The following is a 15,501-nucleotide window of genomic DNA, read 5'->3' as shown; positions in this document are numbered from 1 at the left end:
TTGATCAACTCAGGTCGCAAGGCATTCAATAATTATTTTTTGTAACATTTTTCTCCCTCGTTACACATTCCAACATATTACCCTCACATACTTTTATTATTTCCTAAATAGCACAACACTACTATCTCATAATTATGACTATCTTGAAATAACAACTTACTTACAAGTAACTATGTCATTATTACAAATAAGGAAGTTATTGTTACAACGAAAGATTTTTTTTCCCAGTATGTGGTTGTTTTTGGAGGAAAACAATTTTTGATTTTGGGCGAGAACTAAAATGAGAATGTTTGTATCCAGCATAGACAGTAGCCGACACATTAATTGTTTGACGTATCTCGTGTATTGCCAATGTATAAAGTTTCATCAAAATCCAAAGAGTGATGACGTTGCTAGAGCAATGACAAGATCTTAAAATAGCTATGGCAACCTTGACCTGGACAAGTACTACGGACCACTGAAGCATGACCTCATTTGAGGTATTCTCTTGCATGACCAATATATGAAGTTAACAAGAGGCCTGCATCACTCACCTGGTAATAATATCACACTTGTAACCTTAAACGTATACAAAAAGAAAGCTACAGGCAAACTATCAGTGTCTTGACTCAGTCATTCAAAAGAACTTGTTAAAACATTTAAACACATTTGACCAATGTGACCTTGAAAGTCAAATGAGGATATCAAGGTGAACATTCTTTATAGCTGTTCATCCCAGAATGCAACTTGCCAAATGTCATCGCCCTATAGCCTTTGTTAATAGAGACTAGAAAATGTCTGTAAGACATAAATACCCCCGCTGCCATGTGAAAGTAGTTTCAGTGTTCTATAAAAAGTTACAACCACTTTGATCTTTATACCCTGAAACATACCCCCATTTTGTGGCAGGGTCATAAAAATTACTTAAAAGATTATACTCAACTGACCAGTTCAATTCTGGTCAATATTCACAAGAAATTGTTTAAAAGATTCCAACATATTTGACCTCTGACCTTGAATGTGGGTGATGGCCATTATTTGAACAAACTTGAGAGCCCTTCATCCTAGCATGCTGCTGGCTAAATATCATCACCCTGGACCTTTTGGTTGTTTAGGAGATGTCGTTTAAAGATTGTTCATCAACTTCTCCATAACTAAGAGGCCTAGGGTGATGGTTTTTGGCCAGTATAATTTGTTTGTTTTGTTGTATATGCTGTACATATTTATTGCTAGGGCAACAGTACACAGTTCCCGTCACAATGTTTGGCTCACTAACGTTTTTCTTTATATCACAAAGCACTTTAGAATGTAAATATAAGGAATGAAATTGATTTTTCAACATGTGACTCATGGCAAGTTTGTCCAGACAGCCAATGTTGTTATGATCTCATGAGTAATGAATGTTAAAAAATAAATTTCATTCCATAAATAAATGAACACACTTGAATAACCATTTGGAAGCTTACATTTTTTATTAAATAATGCAAATATTAAATGATAATTCAATACCTTAAGTAACTCTAGCTATTATTGATATTGCTGATCTATCTTCCATTCCTACATACATCTTGGTATAAATGTATCTACTTCAATATATCAACTGTACATACATTCCATTATATATGCAATGGGTTTAATGTCCTCCAAACAAACCAGAATACATCATGAGTTTTTTGAAATCTCAGCATTTTAACATGACACAGTTTAACAGCGATTTACGAAAAAGATTATATCATTCTACAGTTCTAGCCTGTTCTTGCCTCCTCATTCACATTAGCCAAAACTTAAACAATAGTAAAATATCATGTAAAAATATACTTACACCTTGCAAATATTTGAAAAGAAATCAGACAGGCTGTATGTGGGTTCGACTCCAATAGGCTGACGCCTGGGGCGAGTATTTTTTTTTATGTTGGAGTTTTCAATATTTACTATGAAATTATAGTTTGGGCTAGTAGAGTTTTTATCTTTTTTTGTTTGCAGGCTAGAATACTCTAGAAATGAAATTGTACATCCTTACATTAAAGTTTAGGGGTCACTGAGAAGTAAACTTAACACATGTTGGTAAAGCTTTATGGAATGAATATATAGTGTCCTTGGTACTATAATCATAACAAAGTGGTCCACAAAGGTCAATAAAAGAAAGGTGATACAGAGTTCATTCCAACTTGTTTATTGCAGATCTTGATCTTTTGTGGGTTGTTTTTTTGTAATTATCATACCATATGGCAAAACAGTAAATGAATTGTATTCCAATGGAATTAAAAATAGAACATCAGCTACTTGCTGTAGCTTTAACAGCCCTCTTTGGAATGAACTCTATAGGAAAAACATGTAGTTCAACTGCAAACAAGACAGTTAACATTAAATAAAGAACTACTTAACAGCTAATTTGATAAACATATATATCTGTAATAACTCTATAAAAACTGGCATCCAGTGCACAATGGTGAAAAGGCAAGTTCTCATTTAAAACTAGCTTTTAGTCCTGGTTTGTTACTTTGACTTACAAATTATAATTGAAGAAGAAACCATACACGTCTGTTTTTTAAATACTGCACTTTCAGCTATAACCCTCAAGCGGAAAACACAAATATTACTGATGTACATGTATATTGAAAACTAAAAAGTGTAAAAATGAATCAAAATTTTTCTGAAATTATTTCTTCTTGTTATGGGAGATTCCATTTCATTCGTCAAACTTTGTTTTATATTGCATCCTAAAATGACAATGTATACAATCTGATTGCATACGGTTTTCAGTTCCATCCAGAAACAGATTTTGAACAGATTACAATGTTATTGTCATTTGAAGGGGTGCTGTAGCTTGTCATTTTCTGTTCTGTACTGTTCTACATATAAATATCCAGTACAAACATTCAGCGGACGCTCGCATGGCCCATTATATAGCACTGTACACAAGGCATTAACATAGTTGGTTTATAGTCTGTAAATGCAACATCCAGATCATCTCAGTACCAAATTGTCAGGACAATCCAGGCCATCTCAGGAATGACTTGTCTGGGTAAACACTCTCATCTTAACAGTTCATTACCATCTTGATGAATTCTACAAAAGATTGCAATCACCTTTAACCAATACATCATTACTGGTGAAAAACATGATTTTCACATACATAAAAATATACCAAAGAGAATGGACTACAAAGGATACACTATACAAAATCCCTAACACAGGAACACTTAATTATAGCACTAGTAAATATAAAATATTTCACTGAATCATGAATTTACAGAGTTACAATTGTTCTGCTATTGCCAAGTGATGGGCTGATGATCGATTATAATCGAAAATTGATCGTTTTTCCCTTTCCAATTCCGATTATCGATTTGAAATTCCATTATCAATATAACCAGTTCTTCATTAAAATGAAAGTGTTGAATGTTTTCAATGTTAGAAAATATATTGAAAGTCATATATTTTATTTTTTGTTTTAACTATATGATGATAAAACTGCATAAAAATTGCTGGAAATCCATTCATTATAAAAGAATGAAAACTGGTGAACAGTTAACGACTGCCTACTGATGTTGTGGTAATGTTGTCACAATAGGTTTACGACTTCCGATTACAAACCGATTATCGATTATGATTTCAAACCGACTGCTTATCATTAGCTATTGATCACCTTTGTCCTATAAATGTAATAGAAACTCAGTCTAGGTTTCACACCATCATCTTCGTTCTTTAGAGACTTCAGGAAGCAAAATTAATTAATGTACAATAATGACAAGACATTTTTGAGAGAAAATTTAATATGCATAAAACGAACAGTTTTAGGTGTTTATTACAAGTTAAAAGTTACAGTTGCTGTATGTTTACCTCGAAGTTGTTGTTTTCCTAAGTTTCTTCAACTGTTACCTTTATTTTGATATGTGATATTGCCCTGAGCTTACCTTCGTAGTTGACATTGCCCTGAGCATCCTCCTGTCCTTGAAACAGTTGGTCACAGTCATCATCTGTCATTCTATCTCCTGTACACCAAAACAAACACAACTATCATAGATTTTCAAAAAGTTAAACAGTTTCACTGTTATTTAAACATCACAACGACAGACAGAAATTCACAGAATTGAAGCATAAACCAGGGGTGTTGGATAGCAATACGCCGCATTCACAGGTTTTCAATTTTGATAAAACTGCAGGCGTTTGCAAAGGTTTTTCTGTGTTCAGAAATTCTGAGGATGGCATTTCCTATCCAACTGCAAAACAATCTCAGATGCCAGGTAAAGACAATTTGCCAGACTTACATATGGAAAATATTAGCTTTTTGGATAAACCCATTTAGCGAGATTGATCATAACCTAATTCCACAAACACACAAGAATGGACAGGAAAAGCAATCCCATTTTCTTGACATATACAGTTACTAACCCATTGCAGGCATCCAATGCATTATACTGTATTGGAATATTTTCAATTTTGTAATGTATTATCATTGTTGTCCCTCATTGATGTCATGCACAAGAATTGGGTACAAAATCAAAAATTACTACACCTCTGTTTTGCTCTGGACAGTCATATTACTTTATACACGGTTACGAGAGTAATCTATATGCTCATTAGGCCAGCAGAGCACTGTTTCACACTTTAGTCAATGTTATTCAATATTAACAATTTTGGATTTTTTCACTGAAAACTATTATTAGTCTGGTATGTTCAAACATTACATATGCATTTATTCTAATTTCTGGAACAATGATAAATATTTTGTTCTCATTGATGACTGGTAATCGTGTCTTAATCCTATAATATGTTCCTTTAATTTGAAAGGTTACTGATTAGAAAATTCTTAACTGTTTAACCATGTAAGAATTGGGGCAACGGTGGCCAAGTGGTTAAGGTGTGTGACTGTCTATGATCACTAGCCCTCCATCACTGGATCACAGGTTCAAGACCTATGGGGCAGTCACCAGGTACTGGCCACAGGTTAGTGTTTTTTTAGGGTACTCTGGTTTTCCTCCACCACCAAAACCTGATCTCTCTTTAAATGACGATATATAGCTGTTACCTTGGAAATAGGAAGTAAATCACAAAAAAAACAAATCATGTAAAAATTTAAGGTAACAAATATCTTCAATTAACTGTATACTGATGTCAGTGCATTCTAGTACATGTACTTATTAATCTAGCCATTTAAGTTATCCGGCTGAATTTCAACTTTTCTAGCTGTACTTACCAAGGGATGTAAGTATATGACGCAACTCTGCAGAAGAGATAAAACCATTCTGGTCCTTATCGAACATTTTCAGACCCTCAATGTAATCTTCCAGTGTAGCCTGGTCTCTGTTCTTACTGATAGTCTGTAGGATTGGTATGAACACCTCAAATGAAACCCTTGCATCTGCAAAGCAAACATCATTTGTGTATCTAGCATGTAATCATGACACTCTCATAAAACTTAACTTCGACAATATATTTTGAAGGGTATATTGTATATGGCCATTAATCTCACCACCAGATTGCTTTCTGCTTTTGCTATTCTTTGATCTAAAGACAAACATATATACAGATGGTTTTGATATACTTTCTAACCATTAACCAACAAAAGTAATGTTGCAAGATTAAGATCTAATTCCCGATGCCAAATGGGCCTTTATAACTCAACCATCATTCACTTACATTTGTACATGTTACTTTCAACGACGGTCGAGGTCATATTTAACAAAATAGACTTTAGACCAATGATTAACACATTATAGGTCTTACTTGGAAGATTATTTTATGCTTCCCATTATGACTGCTAAAATATCCCATAGGGACTGTATTACCTGTTGTTTTTATTTGTTTTCTGAACTAGAAAGAAAATAAAAGTTGAACACTTTCATGACAATTTAAAGCTGAACTGGACTAGGTCGATTATTGGCAACCTGGTATCTAATTAATTGGTAGAGAGTTTGGAGGGTCCCGGGTTCGAACCTCGGTCTGGCCGTGCATTTTTCCTCTGTGGTTCCTCTGACCAACCCTTGTTTCAAGCATTTAATAAGGCGTGTGCTTGGCAAGGGGATACTCGAGCCTGGATTGTAAATAGTCGGCGACCAGGTGGCTCAATTGAAAATTAAAAGTGAAATTTGATGGATGCACAAAGGAAAAATTTCGTGAGGGGGAACATCTAGGCATATTCCTTGGAAAAATTTAATATTACACTGCTGAAAATATACACAAAATCTGCTGGTTAATCTATCAATTTTGCCAAGAAATCTGAATCACAAAAAAAAATGTGTTTGCTACATGTATTAGTACAATATTTTGAGTGTTATTATTACAGTACCTGGATTACTACTGTAACCACATTTCTTCACTTCGTGTTCTGTGGGATTCTGGCCCAGTGCCCTCAATACATCCCCAAGTTGAGAAGCTGCTATCTTTCCATCTCCCTTTTGATCAAAGATGTTGAATGTTTCTTGGATTTCTGAGCAAAAAGAAGACATTCAAAATCATTATTTATCTATCTGCTTCTGCCAAATACTGCAACGCCCTCTTTCCAGTACTCTGCATTGTTATATAATTATGACTTACCATGGCAAATGCACATGTCAGGATATTTTGTAGGCATATAGGTCTTATGGGCAGTTTTTGAAGTGATGCTACACACGCATTTAGGCCTAAATCTGTAAATGTTTGTATGCATTAACAATAAATTTGTTTCACTACCGTTATGTCTCCAAACGTTTTCTTATGACAACACCGCATGGGCTTCATTTTTGGTCAAAATTATTTTCGAAGAACTCCAGGAGGAAGAGATTATCATCAATAGGATCATATTATGACATAACCAAAGGACACACCCGTCGTGGGATGGCCCAACGGCTTTGCTGAACTTACCGGACAGCTGATCTTCAGACATTTGAGACTGAAAAGAAATAAAACAGACAAATGACATAAATGTGCTAGATGAAATAAAAAAGAATCCTACGATAAATATCGACAAAATTTGAGATTGTTTCGCATACCATCTTGAACCTAGAAACTTTACTTCCTGCAAAATGAACTTCCGTTATGCAGTGTATTGTGGGTGTTAACACAAATATGAACTAGTCGATAATAAGAGGACATGATAAAATTAGGATAAATATCTTAACTCACTATAAAACTCTAAATATTTAAAAACAAACTAAGAATAACTTGTTTCTTGATCAACAACATTGCTTTTTATAATATTTAATTCACTTAAGTGTTAAATATATATTGCTTATCGATTAACTTTGTCTATCCTCTTAAGATAGTATTGCCCATATATGGAAATGGAATTTAAGGTATATTGACTCACTTCAAACAAGTTTTTATTTTTTTTATTCCGGAGTATAAACCTATTTCACAGGCGGAAATCACGAACATCAAGGATTTTTTTGCCGCTTCGGCACTAATATTTCTGTAAAGACTGCATTTAAATTATATTTTTAGACTGACTATCATTCCCTAAGGTTTTAGGAAGAATTTCCTAGTTGCATATCTATTGCCAGTATTGGGATCAGACATCCTCTAAAGTGATCAAATTTATTAGAGTTTATTAATTTTCTAAATTATTCGATATTCTTGTCACGAAATCTTAGTTTACTTACTTAGCTCCACACTTTAAGTGTACGGAAGAAATAAAGCATATAGTTGCGACACCTGATCAAATATACTTGATTCTATAGATTGCTATAATACAGCTGTAATGATTTTAATGCAGAGGAAGCGATCACATACTTATCGCATTTCACAACTCTTGCCAGGTTTACAACTTGATCGAGAGCGTTTCTTGGTTGGTTGGTTCACGGAATTAGAATAGAATGTTATCTAAGTCCGTGGTTGGTTGATGGGTTTATAGACTCCTTTTCACGGGCGGAGCCCGGGTTCTGGCGTCTTGAGGGGGTAAGTCTCCAGCTTACCGGGCCCTAGGTGATTCAAAATGACCTTGCCCGTCCAGATCACGCCCTAAGGTCGGTCAGCTCCTTAGATGCGGATAGGCTGTCACAGTTCCATACAGCACGTATACGGGAGCGTGGAACACGTCCTTTAAACAGCTTCACTGTCCTCCTATGGAGACTCAGAGCGTTTCGTCTTGTTAGTCTTGTTAGTTATCTTATACCCGCTAACACACCGCACACTGGTCGATCAGATATCTTACGGTGGGATGCGGACCTTTCGTTCATCACGTCATAGTTTTTATCATTTTACCTAACACATCATTTCACTAACAATACAACATAAACTATTTATGTGGCAGGGATAGCCTGTCCGAGTATTATGGATAGTGTAGTAATTAAATTATAATGTTTTAAGAAAGGCGGATCAGGGACGTATATATACTGTCCCTGGGCGGATGAATGAAGTAATATTAGTGGAGTTTAATATGTAATTATGTCTTGTTTGTTCAGGTGTACATGTATTGTGTGTTTAGTATCTAGTCTTGTTCAGTGTCATTGTCCATGTGTCAGTTGTTCAGTGCCATGTGCTTTTGTTTATGTTTTGTTCTGTAACCTGTTTGTGACCTGTAACCCCATACTTACCTGTTGGTCATGTGACCTTTCCTACCTGCCCATGCAATTCACCTGAGTGTAAATTAGTTCTGGCAGACAGGTTGGAGGGATTGACAATATGTAAAAGGTAGGAGTTAATATGTTCAAAATTAATGTAATTTTGAAGATACTCTTTTCATGTAATAGCTAACTGTAAAACAGATTGTATTTACTCTCCAAATTAGGATGATATATTTTGAGTAACTAGTATAGTTTACTTTATTGATGTACTGAGTAATGTTCAGGCTATATGCTCTGTGAATATTTGGAAATTTGAAATAACTTCTTTCTATTTCTATTTTAATGATAATGTAAATATATCAGACTAAATCAATTACATACTACGATGTAACAGCTATTGATTGTTCTTGCAAGTAGTGTAAAGAGTCATTGGTTATTTGGTCAGATTCGCCTGCAGTTATATATACTGGATTATCAGGATTATGTGGGAACCCTTGTCGCATTGATAGAGTAAGTTCATTACAGTTATATATAATATAAACAATGTATATTACAAATGATATATGTCATTGGTCTAAGTAATGTGTAATATATTAGCCAGTTAAATAGGTTATAAAGTCTATTTTGTCCATGAGCATTGTTATATAAAGTCAATGAAATCAGTAAATATATTGTGAAATAAATCATAAGTATGAAATATGATTAATAATAAATAATAAATGTAATTATACAGATAATGATATGAAACCTTGTGATAGGTACAGTGTAATGTTTTAGTAACAAGGTGGTGTCTACTGCATGTTGTCTTATACGTTTGTTATTGTGTTCTTGTAGGGTGTAAGATTCTTCCAGCTAGTCTGATGTCCACAAATGGAATAATTAAAAGAATGGAAACCAAGAACGTGTTTGTTGTAACGCCTCTGCCCAAATCCCATCCCTGTTTCATTTATTTAACAAAATTTATGAAACGGGTTATTTCAACTAAAATTAGTATAACATATACATCTCCAGCACACACGCAGGCATACACACATGGAGATATTAGCCAGGTGGCATAGGACTAGTAGTCTTGCGCCTGATAAGGCATGCAGCTTCTGCGAATTCCTCATAAATTGAATTTATTAATGTATATGCTAATTGTATAAAGTGCTTTAGAGCGGTCTTTGTTAGCTAGATAGGGTGCTATATCAAATGTTGTATATTTATTTATTTCTCCGGATGATAGGGCGCGGAGAAGAGGAGGGGGGAGGGGATGTGTTAGAGAATATCAGAAAACTCAGAAAAAAATTAACCCACATTGTCGGACAGATGACCTCAAACCTTTCACGTCCTTTAAAAATTGTGTTTGACTTTAACCGAAATAGATGCTAAGCGCCTGCAAGCCTTCTAGCATCATATCATTGCACCGTTTAATTTGTCTTTCATTGCTTTCTTATGTGTGTATATAGTTTGCTTTATAAGAAATACTAAAATATTTTCCTCGTGTAAAGCCTTCTCAATATCACACAAAAATAATATTCCTGTACCTCTGTAAAAAAGGTTTTCCTATAAGGTATTTATTAGTATGAGCAATTGACACGTTTTCTATTTAAAAATGGCGATATGTATAGTGGGAAAATATTGTGAAATAGTCCATTTGAACGTTCGTTCGTTATTCTCTACGAGAATGTTACAGATAAATCAAATATAGTTCAATACACTCACCCAGTTTTTTCTAACTCAGCTATGTTCTTGTACATGTATGATCTGGTCCATTTTCCCATCAAAGTTATAAATATATTTTTTTCTCCAACCTTTTAATATGTTCAATATTTATATGTAGAACACTTGCCACAATTTGTCTGTACATACACTGTATCCTTTAGGTATTATCAAATACGGTTGTACATACACTGTATCTTTTAGGTATTATCAAATACTGTTGTACAAACACTGTATCTTTTAGGTATTATCAAATACGGTTGTACATACATTGTATCTTTTAGGTATTATCATATACGGTTGTACATACACTGAATCTTTTAGGTAATATCAAATACGAATGTACAAACACTGTATCTTTTATGTATTATCAAATACGGTTATTCATACACTGTATCTTTTAGGAATTATCAAATACTGTTGTACATACACTGTATCTTTCAGGTATTATCAAATACGGTTGGACATACACGGTGTCGTTTAGGTATTATCAAATACGGTTCTACAACAACTGTCTCTTTTAGGTATTATCAAAGACGGTTGTACAAACACTGTCTCTTTTAGGTATTATCAAATACGGTTGTACAAACACTGTACTCTTTAGGTATTATCAAATACGGTTGTACATACACTGTATCTTTTAGGTATCTTGGAACATACCTTTCAACTTGTCCCAAAGTAACTTCCCATTGTTTTTATTTGTGATACCCAGATTATACCCAGAAACGTTTTATCTCTTTTTTCACCAGATACAAAACTGCAGTCTTTGATATAATCAATTTTAGTCCAAACACTTTTCCAAATTTTGTGCAACGATGAATAAAGATCTTCTAATGTCCATAAACTCAAGAAATAATCAATCAATGGAGAAATTTTAATATTCTTGTTTCGAACATCGGTAATATCACGACCTCTTTTCAATAACTAACATTCAGTAAGAGTTACGAAGATCAGGCATGATAACAGGCACCAGTGTCGTATTTCACATGACACTTTGTAACTTCCTGTTAACCAATTGCTTTTTTGTCGCATCCCTTCATTTTGGGATATAACACCTTAACCCATCTGGCAAAAGAATCCCAAGATCATATTTTTCTGAACTATATACTTTGATTGACAAGGGGTACATATCTATGGTTTAAACCGAACTTATTGGTACAATTGCTTCAAGAAGGTTAACACCGGCTACGTTTCTCCATATTATTAGAAGAAATAAAAAGAGTTATAAGCATTTCAAAAATATGTACTGACGATCGATTAGTCAAGTTTCGTGACCGCTACTCACCTCGTATGAAAGTGTGGCCGTCACTATATTCCAGTTATGATTTTTTTGTCTTATGCATCGACATATAGAGAGCTATAGTACCAACGTCTTATTTTGTGCTACATCCATAAAGATATGTTATATAGTCTATCAGCTCTAGATAATCGTGTAAACCTGGCACAATGTTAACCCCTGAAGATGGCGGCAACCACGGTGGGCCTGAGCAGTTCGTTCGAAAAGAAAATTATCAGTGAACCCGTTTATGTGACTCCAAAGATGCATTCAGATCAGGCCATTGATCGGTATTAGTTCTTCTGTACTGCAGGTATTATTGGAATCGAACTGAAATTGTGTATTACCTGAAAATTCGCACGTTTTGATGTCGGTAATTGCACGCTATATTGTATATATGTGATCATAGAGATATATTCAGCACGATTCGTCACGCTCTAGTGCCCATTATCACGTCGTAGTATCTCCCTCCTCTTGTAGGAGATTCTGAAGCCAGTTACACTATTTTCGACTGGCGGTTTGAAGCTGTATGGCTGAAGTGGGAGACTAATAGAATCATTCACCCCCTTTGGGGTGAGATAGGGGAATCTCACCCCGAGGGGGAAGATTCTTATGTTGCCAAACACGAGGCTTTGCCTAGTGTTTGGCAACTTAAGAATCTTTCCCCGAGGGTTGATATTCCCCTATCTTACCCACAAGGGGGTGAATGATTCTTTTTCTCTTACATGTACCCTGTTTTCCCCAATGTGTATCATATACACAATGCAATGATAACGTTACATGCTAAATTCAGGGTTGACGTGACGTTGATGGATTGTTGACGTGACGTCATTGTATTGTTGCAGTGACGTCATACCATTGTTATAAATAGGGGAATCCCCCCGTCTCAACCCTAGGGCGGAGACAGATAAATCTAGCACCGGTAAAACGGGAGATAAATCTGTCAGGTGTGGGAGAAATGCATGTACCCTATATAAGTTTGCTGAGTAGCATATGGGAAAGTAGAGCTTAATCAATGACCTTTGTAGACTAAGTTTGGGTGAACTATAATGTGAAGAGAAAGAGACAGTTTAAACGACCTATATCTCAGTTATTATGTACAGGGTTAATTAGATCTAACTACCAGTGTGTGTACCTATGTGCATCAAATGAGTGGAGATATGTATATACAGGACTAGCCATTATTATTACTTGTCTAGAGTCTCTTGAAGCAGGTCAGGCACAACAGTCTAAATACTCCCTCCAGTGGCAATGTCCAGCAAAGTACATCGACGCAGGTGTAGGGCATAACACATATTTCTATAAATGTTCTCTATCTTATACACTGTTTCGTTGTCCTGTAGGGTTAGCGGTAGGAGAGGATTGGTTACGTCAAGAACAGTCTGTAAAAACTTGTCAGCATCTCTGATGAGTGTTGAGCCAACTATATGGTCGCAGTTGTCAATGCTTTCTTGATGTATGAGCGATATGTAACGACTCATGACAGGTTCCAGTGCTGGGCACCGTAGTACAAAGTGTCGGATATCCCCACTACTGGCTTGGCACATGAGACATAATGGCTTGCAGTTTTTGAGGTACTTCGCTCTGGTGCTTTGAAGCGTGTATGACCGAGCAAGAAGCTTTGCTTTGACGGTGGCTTTCCCCACTGCCAGAGTGTCCATGGGCATCGAGTCAAAAACATTGTGAGCTGATGCAATGCGCATGGTGTCATGGTGTAGGTATGACAGCGAGGATTTTCCTTGGCGTAGGAGTTCCACATGCTTTTTCCAGTAGACATTAATGGCAATTTTGACGAGGTTTCGCCACTTTCCCTCTGTAAAGGCGGTGTCCAACAGATGGAGGAATGACGGGAGTCCATACCGTTCTGTCAGTTGTTGTATATGTATAAACCAACTGTTTGATGTTGGGCTTTTGATAATCAGTTGTCTTCGGGCAATTTCCCTCTCAGGGGAGTCTGTTCTAATTACATTATCGAAGAGCATTATGGCTTCCTTGTTTAGGTAGGCCTCAACTGGGAGTTCTCCATATATGATGTATACTGCAGAGTCGGCGGTAGATGACGGTAGTCCCATAATATGCTTTAGGACTTGTTTATGGTAGCGGTAGATGTTGGACATGTCCTTTTTGCTCAGGATGGCCGCTTCGTGCCCATACAGCATCCTTGGCCTTACATAAGTGTACCACAGCTGAATTAGAACCTTGGGGTTCACTCCACTGTACCCGTGTAGGCCGACTCCTATTAGTGAATAGGCCGTCCTCCTGGCGAGCTGGACCCTTTCTTCTGAGATGTTCATAACATATTTTTTGCTAGATGATGACCTATCTATCCCCAGGTGTGTATATGTTGATACAACTTCTAAGCTCTTGTTGGGGTCCAGGCTGATTTGGTTCACTTCAAGGAATTTCGGACGGTTGAAGATCACGATCTTGCTTTTAGTGACACTAAGGGAGTATCGTTCTCTTGAGGCAAAGTGTCCTTGAAGGTGGAGCATCACTTGTAGCTCACATGGATCATTTGACAGCAGAACGTTGTCGTCTGCACATGTAGAGCTGCTTACATGTGTCGTCCCTATTTTAAGGCCCAGTTCTTTTTCCTCCAAGAGGTCCAAGAATGGGTTTATGAACATCTTATACGCATTCGGAGACCAGCATCCACCCTGACGGACTCCTTGCTTTCGGAGATGTTGCCTTCCCATTTGACGCAGGATTTAGGGTTGTTGTACCACTCATTCATAAGAAGCCAGTCAGTAGACTGGAGGCCGTATTGGTGGAGTATGTACATGCACCAGTATTATGTCTGAGAGCATTACAAACACTCTTACGGACATTGACGCTACTCTTTCAAGTGTAATACCTCGTCAGTGTTAGAGACGACGCGAACAGTACTATATGGCGACATCATGAGCAATGGGTCAACTAAAATCATTAATGCGGACATTATCAATGTAATGATGCGTATGGACAATAGACTAAAAGATATTGCGGAGCAAGTTAATAATATAGACCAAATACAGCATGCCCTCACTCTTTTGTCATCGGTTGTGCGTGATGTTGAAGATAAATTCACAACATTGACTTGTCAAACACGTGATTTAGAGCACAGTGCAGAAGTGATTGGACAGTTGTTTGAATCAGTGAAAGTCAAAACGGTTAAACATGATGATGATATTAATGCATTAAAAAACGGGTTGAGAGATCGAACTCCGATGTTTTATTATCTTTCCTACATAATGAGTTAGACATACAAGACGTCATCGAGTTCGGGAACGTTCACCGATATGGCAAGAGGAAACAGGATAATCCTCGTCCTATCGTTGCCCGGTTTCTCTACCAGAATCAGCATAGTTTGGTATTGTCCCGTACTTACTTGCTTAAGGGAACACGTTACGGTGTGAACGAGCAGTTTCCATCCGTGGTGGAGGAGGTCCGTAGGCAACTTTATCCAGTAGCTAAACGTCTTCGGAAAATGGGTTTCAAGGTGAAGTTTGTAAGGGACAAAATGTTCGTTGATGGCGTACTCTACACATGTGAAGAGGCCGAATTTCCCTCTAAACCTCCTGTTCATGATAGTCGACCAACACACTTTAGCGACAGGTTTGCTAAACGACGGCGACAATCGTCCACGCCGCAATCTCCGAGTAATGTGGGAGTCCCTGTAAATGTTGAAAAGTGTTAGCGTCCCTAGATGTTAACAAGACTGTTACACCCGAAAGGAAACTTCCGGGCAATAGGGATGTATCCGATAAGAACGGTCAGGGTCGACAGTACAAGGGCGGCCAGGCAAGCGGTTCACCATCTCGTGACCAGACGTCTGAGGAGAACTTCGTCAAATCGGTCGAGTAGCGGTCGTCGGAGGCCAATACCACTTAACGGATTGGCAGTTGTAACGTACAGAGGGGTTTGAAAAATAAGATTGAGAACAATGATTTTTGCAATACTTTTAGTCAGGGTCTTTGTGGATCTTTCGAAAAGTTGGCTAGACGACGAGGATGACTTAACTGTAAATGGTTTTGAGTGATTAAAACCAGTTGTGAGATCGGAATGTAAAGGAGGTGGTTT

General features: G+C 36.7%; 1 protein-coding gene and 1 long non-coding RNA gene across 2 annotated transcripts; one reads left to right on the top strand and one right to left on the bottom strand.

Annotated features, from left to right (window-relative positions):
* Positions 1 to 1,432: 1,432 nt before the first annotated feature.
* On the bottom strand, positions 1,433 to 7,022 carry LOC110451083 (myosin-2 essential light chain-like). Its single transcript, XM_021498939.1, has 6 exons — positions 6,954 to 7,022; positions 6,826 to 6,853; positions 6,272 to 6,412; positions 5,180 to 5,344; positions 3,897 to 3,974; positions 1,433 to 3,048 (listed from the first exon to the last, which is right to left on the bottom strand). Exons 1-6 carry the CDS (start codon positions 6,954 to 6,956, stop codon positions 3,020 to 3,022), a joined length of 444 nt encoding a protein of 147 aa, XP_021354614.1. The 5' UTR covers positions 6,957 to 7,022; the 3' UTR covers positions 1,433 to 3,019.
* Positions 7,023 to 8,908: 1,886 nt separating this feature from the next.
* On the top strand, positions 8,909 to 9,363 carry LOC110451087. Its single transcript, XR_002463033.1, has 2 exons — positions 8,909 to 8,975; positions 9,300 to 9,363. It is a non-coding gene; the product is annotated as an uncharacterized LOC110451087 (long non-coding RNA).
* Positions 9,364 to 15,501: the final 6,138 nt, after the last annotated feature.

Source organism: Mizuhopecten yessoensis, unplaced genomic scaffold, assembly GCF_002113885.1.
Source record: "Mizuhopecten yessoensis strain PY_sf001 unplaced genomic scaffold, ASM211388v2 scaffold5789, whole genome shotgun sequence".
NCBI classification, from domain to species: domain Eukaryota; kingdom Metazoa; phylum Mollusca; class Bivalvia; order Pectinida; family Pectinidae; genus Mizuhopecten; species Mizuhopecten yessoensis.
The sequence above is the reverse complement of the archived record's forward strand: the minus strand, read 5'-3'. Positions and strand labels throughout refer to the sequence as shown.